At 42.7% G+C, this 19,716-nt stretch overlaps 1 protein-coding gene across 7 annotated transcripts in view; it reads left to right on the top strand.

Annotated features, from left to right (window-relative positions):
* SCHIP1 (schwannomin interacting protein 1) overlaps positions 1-16,502 on the top strand; it is a 770,942-nt gene extending 754,440 nt beyond the window's left edge. For all 7 annotated transcript variants that reach the window (XM_069727421.1, XM_069727420.1, XM_069727423.1 and 4 more), the window contains 5 exons: positions 4,229-4,346; positions 5,127-5,324; positions 8,311-8,434; positions 9,465-9,558; positions 15,869-16,502. In XM_069727421.1, coding sequence (XP_069583522.1) covers positions 4,229-4,346; positions 5,127-5,324; positions 8,311-8,434; positions 9,465-9,558; positions 15,869-15,920 — 586 coding nt within the window. In that variant the 3' untranslated portion in view covers positions 15,921-16,502. The remainder of the gene's footprint in view (positions 1-4,228; positions 4,347-5,126; positions 5,325-8,310; positions 8,435-9,464; positions 9,559-15,868) is intronic.
* The last annotated feature ends 3,214 nt before the right edge of the window (positions 16,503-19,716 follow it).

The following is a 19,716-nucleotide window of genomic DNA, read 5'->3' as shown; positions in this document are numbered from 1 at the left end:
AGTTTGCAATCACGTGCCGACTAGACTTTCCTCCACTTATAAAAGTTCACCTGACGAGAGTCTAGTCTGCACAAGACCACAAGTATGCAAATCGTATGCATATTGTTATGTGACTGCCCATCTGCATGAGGAGCACTGGAATTGAGGCAGCCTGCTTATTGCACGCAGTCAAAATTCAGCAGTGTGCAGTCACATAGTCAGCACATTATGCAGGCGGTGAATCTGGCCAGCGCACATACACAATATACGCATATACATTGTATCAATGCAGTAACACTCTTCCACCAAACGCACAGCCATATTGGAGAGGCTGCCCCTATGAGGGGTGCCAGCCCCACACGCCTTTCAGTGATGCCTTTGTCAGGAGATGGCGTCGTCTCAGGTCGGGCCTCCTTTCAGGTCCCCCATATGGAATAAGCAGCCGCCTTCTAGCACATTATAAAATGACACAATGCCATATTAGAATCTAGGTTAACCCTAAAGATGACATTTAGGTATTTTCCGACATTTCAGTGTAGAGTGCTAATAATATGGGGAAGACCCAGCTCATTACCTTCCATGTGTTTATAGTCAGTCTTCTACCTTCCCAGAAAATGTTAATATCCTGCTTGCTAATTGGATTAAAATGAAACCCTGCGATTACATGCGTGCTCTGATATAACGTGCAATTTACTCCAAAGGGTCTTTTGTTATATAAAATGAGAGGGATGTAAGAATGGGATACACAATGGTACTTGCATCTAATTCCTTCTATGCACCTGTATGTCTGTGTGCCCTCACATTTTGCAAGATCCACACAATAAAATGTTCATGATTTTCTGTTGATTCCACAGCGCTATTCAGACATTGTCATTACATCATTTTCTTTTCAGAATGAGACCTACAATCTCAGTTCCCCTTTTCAGACACATACACACTACAACTAATATCTCAGGAAGGAACTTGACCTATCCGTGTATACTGAAATGTAAAGCGGATATTAAAATAATCTTTTTGTGAGTGTTTTTATGAATTGGCCATTCTTAGATTGAGCAATGAGTGTGACTGTATCTTCTGTTCAGGATGCGCCATCCTGCATGACTGGTAGACAGCGCCACCTAGTGCTTAGTTACTTTGGTCCACATTTACTGCAAGCAAGTCTAGTGAGCCCCTGCTATCCCTGCTTCAGAATGCACAGGCCTTCACTGGAAATTCTATAATGTATCATTGTGATATTTAAAAGATTTCAGACTGACACAAATTTAGTTTTTTTGACAAATTTGCTGATTTAGTATTTGATTTTTTAGTCATTTGTTTCTATGGTTACTGGGGCACAAATTTAAGCTTTTCATATGTTTTTTACATTTTTTTATTGACAACTGCAGGTGTTTCTCACAAAATCAGAATATCATCAAAAAGTTTTATTTTAGTTCTTCAATACAAAAAATGAAACTCATATTATATAGAACCATTACAAACAGTGATCTATTTCAAGTGTTTATTTCTGTTAATGTTGATGATTATGGCTTACAACCAATGAAAATCCAAAAGTCATTATCTCAGTAAATTTGAATACTTCATAACAGCAGCTTGAAAAATGATTGAAAAATCCAAAACGTTAGCCTACTGAAGTGTATTTTCAGTAAATGTACTCAATACTTGGTCGGTGCTCCTTTTGCATCAATTACTGTATCAGTGCGGAATGGCATGGAGGCGATCAGCCTGTGGCACTGCTGAGGTGTTATGGAAGCCCAGGTTGCTTTGATAGCAGCCTTCAGCTCGTCTGCATCGTTGGATCTGGTATCTTTCATCTTCGTCTTGACAATACTCCATAGATTCTCTGTGGGGTCAAGGTCAGGCGAGTTTGCTGGCCAATCAAGCACAGTGATACTGTTGTTTTTAAACCAGGTATTTGTACTTTTGGCAATGTGGACAGGTGTCATGTCCTGCTGGAGAAAGAAATTTCCATCTCCAAAAAGCTTGTCGGCAGAGGGAAGCATGAAGTGATCTAAAATTTCCTGGTAGACGGCTGCTCTGAGTTTAGTCTGGATAAAACACAGTGGACCCACACCAGCAGATGACATGGTTCCCCAAACCTTCACTGATTGTGGAAGCTTCACACTGCAGCTTGGATTTTGGCCTCTCCACTCGTCCTCCAGACTCTGGGACCTTGATTTCTAAATGAAATACAAAATTTACTTTCATCTGAAAACAACACCTTGGACCACTGAGCAACAATCCAGTTCTTTTTCTCCTTGGCCCAGATAAGACGCCTCTGGTGTTGTTTATTAGTCATGAGTGGCTTGACACAAGGAATGCGACACTTGTAGCCCATGTCCTGGATACGTCTGTGTGTGGTGGCTCTTGAAACAATGACTCCAGCAGCAGTCCACTCTTTGTGAATCCTCCCAAATTTTTGAATGGCCTTTTCTTAACAATCCTTTCAAGGCTGTGGTTATCTCGGTTGCTTGTGCACCTTTTTCTACTACACTTTTTCCTTCCACTCAATTTTCCATTAATATGCTTGGATACAGCACTCTGTGAACAGCCAGCTTCTGTAGCAATGACCTTTTGTAGCTTGCCCTCCTTGTGGAGTATGTCAGTGACTGCCTTATGGACATCTGTCAAGTTAGCAGTCTTCCCCATGATTGTGGAGCCTTCTGAAACAGACTAAGGGACCTTTTTAACTGCTTCTGAAGTGTTTTTTGTTAATATAATTTACTGAGATAATGACCTTTGGGTTTTCATTGGCTGTAAGCCATAATCATCAACATTAACAGAAATAAACACTTGAAATAGATCACTCTGTTTGTAATGACTATATATATTATATGAGATTTACTTTTTGCGTTGAACTGAAATAAAATAACTTTTTGATAATATTCTAATTTGTGAGATGCACTTGTATATCAAGTTTATGCAAAAACCCAATATTTTCAGTGTTGACCCTTTTTTCAAGACTTCTGCAATTTCCTCTGAATTGCTAGATATTTGTTTCTGGGCCAGATCCTGACTGATTACAGTCCATTCTTGTGTAATCGATGCTTGGAGTTTATTACAATTTCTGTGTTTTGTTTTTTGTCCTCCCACTTTTCGAGACATGTTCTCAATGTGATTGAAATTTTGGCTCCCTGGCTAGGAAACTCCTCTGATCTCAATGTTTGTTCACTGAGCCACTTAATTATCACTTCAACTTTGTGACATAGTCTCCATCATGCTGGAAAAGACATTGATCATCACCAAATTGCTCCTGGATCGTTGGGGGAAGTTGCTCTTCGAAGATATTTAGGGACTGTTCTTTATTCAGGGAAATTTTCTAGGGCGACATTATGAGTGAGCCCCCTCTCTTGGATGAAAAGCAACCCCTACACTACACATGAATGATGTCAGGATGCTTTACTGCTGCCATGACAGGACTCATGGTAGCACTCAATTCCTGCTGAATTTCAGTCTGTCCTTGATGTTTTTCTTGGAAGTGCCTTCTTTGCTGATCTTCTTGACACCAGTTCAGCCTCCAAAAACCTTCACCTCACTGTGTGTACATGAGCCGACCCCTGCCCGCTGCCATTCCAGAGCAAGCTATGTGATGGTGTGGAGCTGATCTCGTGGCTGAAGCTTCCTTAGGAAATGGTGCCAGCACTTGCTGAACTTTCTTTTGTATCCTAAAGCAATCTTCATATTTATTGAACTTCTCTCTTTGAATTTACTAATGAGCTGATGGCTAATAGCTGATTTAGGGGCAATTTTACAATCAGCAATGACCTTGCCTGTAAAGCCCTTTGTGATGCAAAGTAGTAATGGATACAAGTGGCGGTAACCATGGTTAACAGAAGACAAAGATTTCCAGTACCAGACAACTTTTAATTCAATCAACATGACAGAGTGATGTCAGCTGCCTTGTCCTAGTTAATATTCCAAGAAAAGAATGGCTTAGAAATTATTTGCAATCCATCTGCTCTTTCTTCATAACAATCTAGAATTAATTGCCACTATAAAAACTAAAATTGGGAACTTTGTGGGAACCAAAATTTGTGTTAGTCTCAAAACTTTTCGTTCCAAGTCTATATTATGGTCGTGTACTGTATATGACATGGTAGCAGTACTGACTGATGATGAATATATTGTGTCTATGTTGGTGCTATAAAAATAACTGAATGTTACCAAGTTATATTATTTTCTTGCCATTCAGCTGATGAGAGGTGTCATTGATGCTAATAAGATATAAATGTCTCCTATCTTCATTCTTCAGGCTCCAAAGTGGGATGAATTTGCAAATCTGTTTTGTAAATGACAGCGGAAGTGACAAGGACAGCGATGCTGATGACAGCAAAACTGAAACAAGCCTGGATACCCCGTTGTCCCCAATGGTACGTTTAATTACTGAGAGCATCATACTGCACATGGCTTTACACCCAGTCATTTTACTAGAACTGTAGTTTCATGCTCCCTCTTGTGATTGCTACTGGTATTACTATACTTCTGTTCTCTATCCAGTAGAAAATGTAGCCAAATGTAGTAAACCAGCAGAATAATACCTATGTTTTGTAGCAGAAACCACTTTGTACAGCAAAAAGAACATTTCTCCAGAAACTTGGGAGTAAGAGATTCTTATCAGTGCTCACGTGGATTCGGTGCAGGCCATTTTTTGGTCTCTACTAAGAAGAGGAGACATCACAATTCCATCAGCAGCTGGACCTCCATGGCCCTGCCACTGGCATTAGCTGTGCAAGTAATCTGCCCGCTGCAGACAATCACAGGCCACAGGGGTCCACCTACTGGTGGAACAGTTAGGTCTCCTCTTTCTCCTTCAGTGTAGACCATGGGACTAACTGTGCTGGATCCAGGTGGATGCTGTGGGTATCGCGTAGTTTGCTGTTTTACAGCACCATGCCTCTGGGAAACTTCTTATTTTACACAGACAACCCATTTAAGTACCCAGAGACGTGCCACTGCTGTCCTCTCTATCTTCCCTTAAGTGGGTCATCATACTAATACAGGCACCACTGAGACCTATGAACTTTTTAGGTAATAACCAATTACCATAAGGACCACACTGAACTTACTTATGCTGACCTATTACTCAGAAAAGGCATCAATTCATCATTAATGTTTTATTTGTGAACTGTCTTTGTAACTTTGTTATGTAGAGCAAGCAGAGTTCTTCATACTCAGACAGAGACACTACTGAGGAGGAGTCCGAATCCTTTGAAGACATGGATTTTATCTCCCGACAGAAAAAGCTGCAGGCTGAAGCCAAGATGGCATTGGCTATGGTGAAACCCATGGCCAAGATGCAGGTGGAGGTGGAGAAACAGAATCGGAAAAAATCTCCTGTTGCAGATCTTGTAAGTGAGAGAGTCCGTACAGTGACATAAGACGTTACATACCTTTCTTGTGCTGTCTGCACTAAGGTGTACAAGTGCATTAGACAGCATTTATCGACCACTGTCCTGATGTAACGGCCAAGCAATCTTCATAAAATACTAAATTTATAGGAGATCCATTATGTGACGCCATATTAAGGTTTTTTTTTGATGGACCTCCAATACATTTTGCATTTTCGAAGATGATGGCTAAGGTAACTTCTTTTTAGTTAAAGGGATTTTCCCACAAACATGGTACATTTAAATTAGCACATCTTGGAGTAATAATAGGTTCCACAATTGGATGTGGTAAAAATGTTCCTGTGCTGAGATAATCTTATAAGTGTTCCCCTGCTGTGTACTGTGTAATGGCCGTGTCTGACTGTACAGGAACATGGTCTGATCATACCACAGCTCCCACACAGGGGAAGAGAAAAATAGAGTATACAGACATTACAGCACTGGATCACAGCTGATTTTTGAAGAAGAGTTAAAATATGTTTTTAAACGGGCAGGGAAATGTTTTACCCCACAGAATCAGCTGTGATCCTGAGCTGTAATATCTGTATACTCTCTTTTGCTTTCAATGATAGTAAAAATGATTATTCACATGTACAACATCATGGAATCAGTGATGCTTTAAAAATAAATAATAATAATATTCTACCCCTATACCGGTCATATCAGATTATGTTCAAGGGTTAAAGAAGTGCTGGTAATAGAAATATTCCCATGTAAATGTAGCGTAAGAATTTGACAGTATTTAAGGGTATATCTGAGAATCTGTAAAAATATAATGTGCCTAAGCAATAACAGGCAGGTAGTTGCTACCTGCTTGCCTGTTGTGCCTGACACTGTTCTTCGCTGGCACAGAGCTGTCACAGACCGCTCCTGCAGGCGATTCAGCTGCTTCTGCTGACGTCACATCCAGAGAGAGGTGGCTTCTTTTTCTACTCTGTTGACAGGGCAGGCCTGCCAACGTCATGCTGATTGACAGTCAGCACCCTGCAGTATAACATTGGAAGTCACGCCCTGATGATATAGTAGCTGGGAAAAGAAAACGCCGCTCCATCGACGTAATGTCAGGAAAAGCAGCAGAATCACCACCCGGAGCGGTCTGCGACCGCTCAGTGTCTGCAAAGACTGTTGCCAGGCATAACAGGCAGGCACATTTTTTTCAGATATTCCATTTAAAGAACTGGATAACCCGCTTTTACATAGTTCCCATCACTGCACTGCCTTTTCACATACTAATAGAATATATTTTCACTACAGAATCATAATCTCAGGACTCTCTCTGTCTAACAGTGCTAATTCCCTGCTGCTACCACAGGTGGGAATGAGATCTGTCAACACCTATGGCTGTGTGCACACGTTGCGGATTTTTCGCGTTTTTGGCGTTTTTTCGCTATAAAAACGCATACATTATGCATCCTATCATTTAGAATGCATTCTGCAATTTTTGAACATATGATGCGTTTTTTCCGTGAAAAAAAATGCTTTGTCGTAAAAAAACGCAGCATGTTCATCAATTTTGCGGATTTTTTGCGTTTTTCCCGCTATTTAATGCATTGGGAAGCTCCGGAAAAAAATGCGCGAAAATACATATACGGATTTCTTGCAGAAAATGTCCGGTTTTGCTCAGGAAATTTGTGCAAGAAATCCTGAACGTGTGCACATACCCTTACAGTGGCTTCATTAACCCCTTACATGCCACGGTCAATAATGACAATAATGGCATGTAAGTAGTTTGATATAGGGAGATCGCTCCCTCTGTCACTCTGTCAGCTTCACGCGACGTGACCCCGGGAGCCAATGAATGCCATGACAACCGGAGACCTAACACTGGCCTCTGAGTCTGTCGTAGTTGAAAGCCAGAAGCATGATCTATTAGGCTTCCTTTCAGGATAACACTAATTGCAATGCATTATATAGGTAGCCAGGCTAAGTATTACATGCTGACGTATCTTTATAGGACTAATAAATATTGTGGAAAAAAATGTTGTGTTTAATAAAATGTAAAAAAAATCCAATTTTTACAATTAAAAAATAGTTTAATCTAAAAGAAATGTCCAAAAACAAGAAACATATCTGGTTTCACCAAACCCATACTTACCAGTACACTAAAACTATAAAATTATATTTTCCCACATTGGGGACACCACAAAATAGAAAAAAAAACGACTCCAGAATTGCCTTTTGTTAATCACATCTGGCATAAAATGAAAAAAAAAATGATAAAAAAATCATATGGATTCCAATGATACCAATTACAACTACAGATTGTTACACAAAATAAAAAGCCTTCATACGACTCTGTGTTAGGAAATAAAACAATTAGGACTTTCAGAAAGATTTTCTTTTTAAGATATTTTGGATATCATTGTAATCATATTGACTCATACTATACAACTGAATGCGTCTTTATCTTGCACAATGAATGCAAACAGACATTGCCAGACTGCACTGAGCATCACTACCAAATAAATGGAAAAAAGTGATCTAAAAGTCAAATCTATGCAAATATGGGGAAACTTACTGCTTAGTCCTACAATAAGTTCCCCCAGAACTTAGTCAAAAGTAGGAAAAATAAAATAATAAATTAAATACATTTGATATTGTCAAAATCAAATCAACCTGCAGAAAGAAATAGCATGTCAATTACACTGGATGGTAAACGCTGTTGAAAAAAAAGTTAATAATCCAGACTTAGTTTTTTATTCATTCCACCTCCTAGAATGCAATGGTGAAAAAATGTCAAATGGTGTGTGGACATTACGGCCAGATTAGGCCTGGTCCTGAAAGGGTTAAGCATGATATTGTCATTGTAGCCATGTAAGAATAAATGTGTCTGTTCTGTGGTCCTGGCTCAGTACATTAGTGGCACCTTGCTACTACACAGTGTGCATGTGCTGCCACCTGCTGGATGAATGTTGTGCTACTCTCACTGACCATTTGTCCCCTGTAGTTGCCACACATGCCGCACATTAGTGAATGCCTGATGAAGAGAAGCTTGAAGCCCACTGACCTGAGGGATATGACGATTGGCCAGTTACAGGTCATTGTGAATGATCTTCACTCTCAGATTGAAAGTAAGTATTTGGGGTCATATCTAAGCTGAAACTGTGAGGTGTCCCCTGTCCCCGGCTAGTTGTGAAGTGCAGCTGTGGAGACCTTTATGTGGCTGTATCAATCTCGGATTTATCTCCTTTTGTGCTGATGTTATGTTATGCCTAGGAGAAAAATATCAAATCATCAACATATTTCTTATTTTGTTGTGGAACACTGGTGAGGCCCTGCTAGATATTGTCAGTGTGGAGACAGACCAGATTAGGGTTCCCAATGGTGCCTTTTTTTAAAGTGTTATTTCAGTAATACCAGTTTTATGACATATGGGGGTTGCCCACTACGTTGGATATCCTTTTTTTAAAATGAAGACCTTCCCCTTGTAAGATAATATACAGTATACATATAATCATGTCCCCCACAAGTGTCCATTCCAGTTATGTCCACACCGGGTCTGACAGGACTCATGTGGCGTTGTTTTGTCACGTGAGCACTGCAGCCAATCAGCGGCCGCTATTGAGCTGCAGCACTACTACGTCCCTCAGACAAGCGGAAGAAGGGAGAGCACTGCAGTCCAAGAGCAGCCGGTTATTAGCATAGTTTTGCTCTTATTTTATGTCACCTGGTCATTTTGTAACTCACATAAGGTAGCCACTGCCGACTAGTGAATCCTTGCATTGAACGCACCCACTCTGAAAAGATTCTCCAGTGCTGGCACGTGACTGCAAGTATGCAATTTGCATACATGCGGTTACATGCCGACTAGACGTGTGAGAACTCACTCAGTGCAAGTGTATTGAATGAGGCCGGACACGACTAGTCAGAATGTGGCTGAAAGTGTGCAAATCGCATACTTACAATTACATGACTGCCCGCTCCTGGCGCCAGAGAATTCTCACAGCGCGTAGAATTCATTAACTCTGCAGTCACCTACAATGGCTGCAGACTTATACCCGAAGGCCAGGCAACCCCTTTAAGCCATTTGTAATATGTCTTAATAATTGTGCATTGATCAATCTGTGTACAACATATAAAATATGAGCGCTATTCTTTCAGGCTTGAATGAAGAATTAGTCCAGCTTCTCCTTATCCGTGATGAATTGCACATGGAACAAGATGCAATGCTTGTAGATATTGAAGACTTGACAAGGTACGAGGAATATTTCATACATGGTCTCATACTAAGAAATGTATGAAAGGCGTAGGGCTTCACTTTCTCTGGTAGGCATTAGGCCTTAGGTAGTGTTCACACAGGCAATGCAGTTTTGGTCCAAACACATGCAGTTTTTATTGCCTTCCATAGGTTGCACAGCACCAACACAACAAAATCATAAACATAAGTGCCTAGCTTTGTCAGGCACTAACTAAAGCGTATATGCCCTGGCTACTCATGCATGGCTGAGCTAGCCCCAAACTGGTCAAACAAAACTGCTGTCATCCATGGCAACCACTGATACTTGCAGTGTGGTGCCCATGGCCTGTGCCAATTTTTCTCAAAGAAATTCTTGCTTGTTCTCTCTTCAACTTCAAAACACATCCAGTCTGCTCTGCCTCCCCAGCAGACTGAATCTGATGAACTTGAAGACACAAAAACGCACAGAGAGGTCAAAAATTCTCTGTTGTAAAAAGTGCTAGTCAAAAAATGAAAAAAATACAGGGTATTTAGTTAATTCGTTTTTTTGCAAAAAATGTATGTTAAGCTGCTCCACCAATCACCAAGGTATACCCATAATAGAGCAGTCCTATCTAATGTATATAATCCCTATCTGATGTATTTAAAAACCTGATCATCTGTATAGTACCTGTATAAGCAGGGTTCAGAGAGAAAAAATATACATGTGGACATGCAGGATGGAACAGCAGTTTTTGGTTCTGAATTAGATGAACACCTAGCCTGTTTATATGGAGAGCTAGCCAGGTATACTAATCTAAGCCTGCAGAGCTAACATTTAACCTTAGCATACCTGGCACTTCTACAAAGGGCTGCGCCGTCAGTAAATTGTGACGGTTGGTTACTTTGGGTCATATGTGGGGCATTTGGATAGGAAACAGGACCACACATGGTGAAAACGGGATTCATCTAGGCTTATTTCTCAGTGCAATGTGAATATTTGTGAATAGACTGTGAATTTGTGGTCATAAATTCATTTTTTGTTCTTTTTTTATTTTAACTCAAGGCAAAATAGATCATGTGATTGAATGTAAAACTTAACCTTACCCTAGAGAGCAGAGAAGAGTAGGGACTATGCAATTCTCTAAATGCTGACCAACTCAATGACAAAATGATGTTCTAGCTGGTAAAAGTACTGTAACTTTAGTTCTGGATCCCAGGGTGAAAGCAGGTCAGGGACACATCGAAGACACATGATAAAAACGCAGAGGTCAGGGACACATCGAAGACACATGATAAAAACGCAGAGGTCAGGGACACAACGAAGACACATAAAAACGCTGAGGTTAGGGACACAACGAAGACACATAATAAAAACGCAGAGGTCAGGGACACAACGAAGACACATAATAAAAACGCAGAGGTCAGGGACACAACGAAGACACATAATAAAAACGCAGAGGTCAGGGACACAACGAAGACACATAATAAAAACGCAGAGGTCAGGGACACAACGAAGACACATAATAAAAACGCAGAGGTCAGGGACACAACGAAGACACATAATAAAAACGCAGAGGTCAGGGACACAACAAAGACACATAATAAAAACGCAGAGGTCAGGGACACATCGAAGACACATGATAAAAACGCAGAGGTCAGGGACACAACGAAGACACATAATAAAAACGCAGAGGTCAGGGACACAACAAAGACACATAATAAAAACGCAGAGGTCAGGGACACATCGAAGACACATAATAAAAATGCAGAGGTTAGGGACACAGTAAAGACACTTAATAAAAACGCAGAGGTTAGGGACACAACGAAGACACATAATAAAAACGCAGAGGTCAGGGACACAACAAAGACACATAATAAAAACGCAGAGGTCAGGGACACAACGACGACGACACCTAAAGAACAGGATGCAGTTGTAGAACAAGGAGAGATTCCTGACGCAGCTAAGTTTTCCTTTTTAAAGGGAGACTTTATAGAGAAGGAAACAAAACCTGTAAGATGCTGACATCTACTGGCTTTATTTATGTACTACCTTTTACGATACGATAGAATACACTTTAGTGATCCCAAGGGAAATTGTACCATCGCTTGTATTTACAATACAGTTTCTCGGGATAAAATGATGTACCGTATATACTCGAGTATAAGCCGAGATTTTCAGCCCAAATTTTTGGGCTGAAAGTGCCACTCTCGGCTTATACTCGAGTCAAGGTGGGTGGCAGGGTCGGCGGGTGAGGGGGTGAGGGCGCTGAGGTATACTTACCTAGTCCCAGCGATCCTCGCGCTGTCCCTGCCGTCCCACGGTCTTCTGTGCTGCAGCTTCTTCCCCTCTTCAGCAGTCACGTGGGACCGCTCATTAAAAAAATGAATAGGCGGCTCCACCTCCCATAGGGGCGGAGCCGCCTATTCATTCCTCTAATCAGCGGTGCCGGTGACCGCTGATAGAGAAAGAAGCTGCGGCACCGAAGACCAGGCAGAGGGACAGCGCGAGGATCGCCAGGACTAGGTAAGTGTAGCATATTCACCTGTCCGCGTTCCAGCCGCCGGGCGTCGCTCCATCTTCCCGGCCGGCGCCTCCATCTTCCCGGCGTCTGCGCTCTGACTGTTCAGGTCAGAGGGCGCGATGACGCATATAGTGTGCGCGGCGCCCTCTGCCTGATCAGTCAGAGCAGAGACGCCGGGAAGATGGAGGCGCCGGAACGAGACGCTGGGAGCTGCAATCAAGGGAGGTGAGTATGTGTTTTTTTTTTTTTATTGCAGCAGCAGCAGCGGCGGCAGAGATTTATGTGGAGCATCTATGGGGCACAATGAACGGTGCAGAGCACCGTATATGGGCACAGCTATGGGGCACAATAAACGGTGCAGAGCACCGTATATGGGCACAGCTCTGGGGCACAATGAACGGTGCAGAGCACCGTATATGGGCACAGCTATGGGGCACAATGAACGGTGCAGAGCACCGTATATGGGCACAGCTATGGGGCACAATGAACGGTGCAGAGCACCGTATATGGGCACAGCTCTGGGGCACAATGAACGGTGCAGAGCACCGTATATGGGCACAGCTATGGGGCAGAGCACCGTATATGGGCACAGCTCTGGGGCACAATGAACGGTGCACAGCACCGTATATGGGCACAGCTATGGGGCACAATGAACGGTGCAGAGCACCGTATATGGGCACAGCTCTGGGGCACAATGAACGGTGCAGAGCACCGTATATGGGCACAGCTATGGGGCACAATGAACGGTGCAGAGCACCGTATATGGGCACAGCTATGGGGCACAATGAACGGTGCAGAGCACCGTATATGGGCACAGCTATGGGGCACAATGAACGGTGCAGAGCACCGTATATGGGCACAGCTATGGGGCACAATGAACGGTGCAGAGCACCGTATATGGGCACAGCTATGGGGCACAATGAACGGTGCAGAGCACCGTATATAGGCACAGCTATGGGGCACAATGAACGGTGCAGAGCACCGTATATGGGCACAGCTCTGGGGCACAATGAACGGTGCAGAGCACCGTATATGGGCACAGCTCTGGGGCACAATGAACGGTGCAGAGCACCGTATATGGGCACAGCTATGGGGCACAATGAACGGTGCAGAGCACTGTATATGGGGCACAATGAACGGTGCAGAGCACTATATGGCACAGCTATGGGACAAAATGAACGGTGCAGAGCACAGTATGGGGCACAGATATGGGGCAAAATGAACGGTGCAGAGCACTATATGGGGCACAGCTATGGGGAAATAATGATCTATTTTTATTTTTGAAATTCACCGGTAAATGCTGCATTTCCACCCTAGGCTTATACTCGAGTCAATAAGTTTTCCCAGTTTTTTGTGGCAAAATTAGGGGGGTCGGCTTATACTCGGGTCGGCTTATACTCGAGTATATACGGTATATTGTCATTCGTTTTATATATTTTGTAGGTGAATTGTGCTATTTGCTTGTTTAGGCAGAAAGTAACATCAATATTTCACACCACATGATTATGATGATACATACGGTACATGTTTTTTCTGACTCACTGCTTGTTTTTCTTGTGATTTACGTCAAAGTATTTTCAGAGGAAACGCCAAAGAACATCATGCTGTAAATCAATCAGACTTCCATATAACACAGACGACCATCACATCGCAGTGCACGGACTGGTCAGCGGCTCAGCTCACCCGAGCGTGACCACACGTATTTCTATGCCGCTGTCACGGTCAGGTCAAGAGAGCCGCCGGCAAGTCTGAGCAATGCCATGTGATCGTTGTCAGTGTTATGCAGCCGTCTGACTGTGCCCAAAATGTAATTGTGTTGTAAAGTCTGTAACTGTTTTTTTTATTCTTGCTTAAAGGCCATGTGTCATTTGAAAACAACCTGTGGGTTTTTTGTTAAATGTGTTTTTAAAAAAATCAGTTTTTCCTTTCCATATCTCTATCTATATTTTTTTTAATAACTAATTTTTATTAAATTATTATTTTTTTTTTTTTATTTTATTATTTTTCCTCTGATTGTTCCGCTCCTGGTTTTGGCTTATAAATACTGATGTAAAATACTGACCAAATACTGAATGTGTTCACGTGGTCTTAGGGTTGGAGAGGACTAGGGAAAATATTAGGGCTGCAGCTACCAGTGCCCCATTTAGCCCAAGTAAAACATGTCGGTGGGTGGGTGGGGGACTTTTTTTCATAAATCCATTTAAAAGGAACATTCTAAATTTGTGAGGCCTATGTACAGCTAATTTACATGCATTGTTGAATATCTTTGCCAATACTCCGCTTTATTTGTTAGATACTGTTTGGGTTTAGTTCTCCACTCAGAGAAATTATTATTATTATTATTATTTATTATTATAGCGCCATTTATTCCATGGCGCTTTACATGTGAGGAGGGGTATACATAATAAAAACAAGTACAATAATCTTGAACAATACAAGTGACAACTGGTACAGGAGGAGAGAGGACCCTGCCCGCGAGGGCTCACAATCTACAAGGGATGGGTGAGGATACAGTAGGTGAGGGTAGAGCTGGCCGTGCAGCGGTTTGGTCAATCGGTGGTTACTGCAGGTTGTAGGCTTGTCGGAAGAGGTGGGTCTTCAGGTTCTTTTTGAAGGTTTCGATGGTAGACGAGAGTCTGATATGTTGTGGTAGAGAATTCCAGAGTAGGGGGGATGCACGAGAGAAATCTTGTATGCGATTGTGGGAAGAGGAGATAATAGGGGAGTAGAGAAGGAGATCTTGTGAGGATCGGAGGTTGCGTGCAGGAAAGTACCGGGAGACGAGGTCACAGATGTATGGAGGAGACAGGTTGTGGATGGCTTTGTATGTCATGGTTAGGCTTTTGTACTGGAGTCTCTGGGTGATGGGGAGCCAGTGCAGGGATTGACAGAGGGGAGAGGCCGGGGAATAGCGGGGGGACAGGTGGATTAGTCGGGCAGCAGAGTTTAGAATAGATTGGAGGGGTGCAAGAGTGTTAGAGGGGAGGCCACAGAGCAGGAGGTTACAGTAGTCAAGGCGGGAGATGATGAGGGCATGGACTAGGGTCTTTGCAGATTCTTGGTTTAGGAATGTGCGGATCCGTGAAATATTTTTGAGTTGGAGGCGGCAGGAAGTGGAAAGGGCTTGGATATGTGGTTTAAAGGAGAGATCAGTGTCAAGGATTACCCCAAGACAGCGGGCTTGTGGGACTGGGGAGATCGGGCAGCCGTTTACTGTAATGGATAGGTTCATTGGGGAGGTCGTGTGAGATGGGGGAAAGATGATGAATTCTGTTTTGTCCATGTTAAGTTTTAGAAATCTAGTGGAGAAGAAGGATGAAATAGCAGACAGACATTGAGGGATTCTGGTTAGTAGGGATTCTGGTTAGAAATGCTAAATTCACAGTTCTGCTCAATTCCTGAGCGGCATAGAACAGCAGCGCTAAATAACGCTGCAAATATCATTGCGAAGCAGGTGCTGGGAGCCGAATATTTCACCCTTGGCACTGATTTGCATTGCACAGATTGACAGCCAGCTACCCACGGCCTCACTGCAGGGAGCCTGCTGTCGATCAGCAGGACTTCAGTAGTGACGCCTTATTATCAGAGCAGAACAGAAGAGAAGGTGCTGCTTTGGTGACGTGGGGTCACTGGAAGCATGAGAATCACCGTCTGAGCTGGCAGAGATCATTGCCAGGCAGAATCGGCAGGTAGCTAGCAACTACCTGCCGATAAGTTGATAGCCAATAAGAAAAAAAATCCCCGGTATCCCCCTTTAAGTGTGAATTAACAGATCTTGTTCGTGAAATTAACACTTTTCTCTTTTTTTTCCTCCTTTTCCACAGACATGCTGAAAGTCAGCAGAAGCACATGGCAGAGAAAATGCCAACAAAATAAAGCAAAAAGCCATTGAACCTTAGGAACAAGCTAAACTTTTATTTTGCTTTTGTGGTTGTCAAAATGCTGATGCTCAAGATGATACACAAGAAAAATCAGTGTTAGTCTTTGATGTCCGAAGCTTTATGTCCAGTGATTTGGCCTCTGCTTCCTAATTTATTTTAACTTTTTACTCGTGCCACTTAATACCCGGCATTTTATTAAGAATCTATATATGTACAGTACTTATGCCATTACAGACTGTGGATAAAGAGACAGAGAATAGTTACAAATTGTATTTATTTTTTTCATTTGCAAATCGTTTAATTTGATCAGTATTTTACCTATAACTACCTTTTCTTCACTGTAGTTCTCAGACACAAATGTTATTGACGGTGCTAAACAAGTCAACAACTACACGCCTGCCTCATCGTAAAATTGTAGCTTTCTGTATCTTGTATAATTCAGTCACTTGTCAACATTTTGTGAATGTTGATTATCTGACTTCCATTTTTAGATGTGCGTATTATTCAACTGGATTAAAAGGAAAGGTCACATTCAAAGGTTTTATGTATAAATATGTAAAATAAACTTTAAACATTTGTTTTGTATGTTACTGTCTTTTGTCTGGCATGACCTGTGGGTGTCTGAGCTGCCCTCCGATATCAGACAGCGATGGGCTTGTATTTATAAAGTTGAACCGAAGAATCTAATTCTCCATGTTAACTCCAACCTGACAATAGAATTTTGGGAAGAGCTCCCACCTATGAAAACACAAGAAAATGACACTGTAGGGAATGTGAAACATAGGTTCTTCCCTCTCAGCCTAAAGGCCCCAATGCAAATGATAGTCCAACGACCTTCTAATGTGCAGTGCATGGGGCCTCCCAGCTATAATGCAACAGACAATGTCACGGGTAAATAAGCCGCTGCCAGAGAAATCTGGCAGGGGCTTACTTTTTTTCCCAATAAAGAACACTGTAAGAGCATTCATGTGAAAGTAGGAAGGAGCATACTGCCCAAAGTGGCAGATCACATGGCCACTATGGGGCCCGTGAGTTAGGGGTCCTGGTGCCTTTCAGCCTTGGGTCACTCCCCCTGCCAGTCATCACAATTTCAGCAGTATCCACATCCTTAAGATGCGAATGCCATTGAAAAGAATGTGGATTAGGAATCCAAGGGTTCCCTGATCCACAACTCAACCTGTGCCATTGGGCGCAATGTCATCAGTAATTATGGGGACCGTCATATTGAGTTTAGCGGTGTGGGGACCCTCACACTGAGTAGAGGATTGTGGTGTCATCATTCTGAGTGAGGGGTCATCATACTAGATAGGAGACCACATACTGAACAAGGTATCATTTTGAGTGGGAGGTTATGGGTGAACATGCATCATGCTGAGTGGGGGGCTGTGGGTAAACCCCCATGCTGAGTGGTGGGTGTGGACTGTGCTGACATCATACTTTACTAGAGGCACTGTTGAATCATAATATATATGTGGGTTGAAATAGTAGGGAGGTGGGATTTACCGTGGAAATACCATACTGAGTGTGTGTGAATGGGGTCATTTTTAGGCATATCATACACTATAAAGCCATGATGGGATATTGTGGGAGAGAAGAGTAGGGGTATTCTATAGGAACATAATCACTGTGTATGTGCCACAATACATGTCCTTATTCCGGGGAAATATGACTCCTGACGAATATAGAGACTCAGTTGAGGTACTTTCCCCACAGCATGATCAGTAGTTGGCCCAGTACATTTGATACACTATGTACAGACAAAAGTAGCATCTGATCATTCTTCCAACGAACTACTACAGTTAAGTCCATATATATTTGGACAGAGACAACATTTTTCTAATTTTGGTTATAGACATTACCACAATGAATGTTAAAGGGACACTGTCACCTGAATTTGGAGGGAACAATCTTTAGCCATCGAGGCGGTGTTTTTGGGTGTTTGATTCACCCTTTCCTTACCCGCTGGCTGCAATAATGGATTGAAGTTCATTCTCTGTCCTCCATAGTACACGCCTGCGCAAGGCAATCTTGCCTTGTGCAGGCATGTACTACGGAGGACAGAGAATGTACAAAATACAAAATATAAGCCCTCACATGACCATATTGACGGAAAAATAAAAAAGTTATGCTCTGGGAAGGAGGGGAGCAAAAAACGCAAAAACGAAAAAGGGCCATGGCGGGAAGGGGTTAAAGGGACCAAAGTAATTGGACAATTGACTCCAAGGCTATTTCATGGACAGGTGTGGGCAATCCCTTCGTTATTCTCAATTAAGCAGATAAAAGGCCTGGAGTTGATTTGAGGTGTGGTGCTTGCATTTGGAAGGTTTTGCTGTGAAGTAAACATGCGGTCAAAGGAGCTCTCCATGCAGGTGAAACAAGCCATCCTTAGGCCTCTTTCACACTTCAGTCTTTTGGCGTCAGTCTGAAACCGCCATTTTCCTCAAATAGCGGATCCGCCATTGTTTTTGGCGGATCCGCTATTTTCCCATAGACATACATTAACGACGGATTGTGGCGGATGGTCGTCCGTTCCATCCGCCATGTGACGGATCCGACGAGATTTGGCGGACGTCATCTAGACATTGACGGACATTATAACGTTTTTTGTCTGCGCCGAAATGGCGGTTCGCGACTGATCCGTCACGTCCGCCATTCCATAGAATGGCCGCCTGTGGGCGACGGATCCGTCGTGACCGTCATTTGGCGGATCAGTCACCCCAATCCGCTTTTTCAATTGCGCATGCTCCAAAAAGGAGATACTTTTCCCAGACAACCCCCAAGTAACGAATCCGTAAAAAAAAACGGAGCCATTAGAACCATTTTCTCAACAATTGTGACGGATCCGTCGATCCGTCACTATGTCGGCGCAGACTGACGCCAAACAACTGAAGTGTGAAAGAAGCATTAAGCTGAGAAAACAGAAAACACCCATCCGAGAAATTGCTACAATATTAGGAGTGGCAAAATCTACAGTTTGGTACATCCTGAGAAAGAAAGAAAGCACTGGTAAACTCATCAATGCAGAAAGACCTGGGCGCCCATGTAAGACAACAGTGGTGGATGATCACAGAATAATCCCCATGGTGAAGAGAAACCCCTTTACAACAGCCAACCAAGTGAACAACACTCTCCAGGAGGTCGGCATATCAATATCCAAATCTACCATAAAGAGAAGACTGCATGAAAGTAAATACAGAGGGTTCACTGCACGGTGCAAGCCACTCATAAGCATCAAGAAGAAAAAGGCTAGACTGGACTTTGCTAAAAATACATCTACAAAAGCCAGCACAGTTCTGGAAGAACATTCTTTGGACAGATGAAACCAAGATCAACGTCTACCAGAATGATGGAAAATGAAAAGTATGGCGAAGGCGTGGTACAGCTCATGATCCAAAGCATACCACATCATCTGTAAAACACGGCGGAGGCAGTGTGATGGCTTGGGCATGCATGGCTGCCAGTGGCACTTGGTCACTAGTGTTTATTGATGATGTGACACAGGACAGAAGCAGCCGAATTAATTCTGAGGTATTCGGAGACATACTGTGTGTTCAGATCCAGCCAAATCCAGACAAACTGATTGGTCGTCGTTTCATACTACAGATGGACAATACATAAAGCCAAAGCAACCCAGGAGTTTATTAAAGCAAAGAAGTGGAATATTCTTGAATGGCCAAGTCAGTCACCTGATCTCAACCCAATTGAGCATGCATTTCACTTGTTAAAGACTAAACTTCAGACAGAAAGGCCCATAAACAAACAGCAACTGAAAACCACTGCAGTGAAGGCCT

The sequence above is a fragment of the Ranitomeya imitator genome, chromosome 5, assembly GCF_032444005.1.
Source record: "Ranitomeya imitator isolate aRanImi1 chromosome 5, aRanImi1.pri, whole genome shotgun sequence".
Taxonomy (NCBI): Eukaryota; Metazoa; Chordata; class Amphibia; order Anura; family Dendrobatidae; genus Ranitomeya; species Ranitomeya imitator.
Note: the sequence above shows the minus strand (reverse complement) of the source record. Positions and strands in the feature narration are given on the sequence as shown.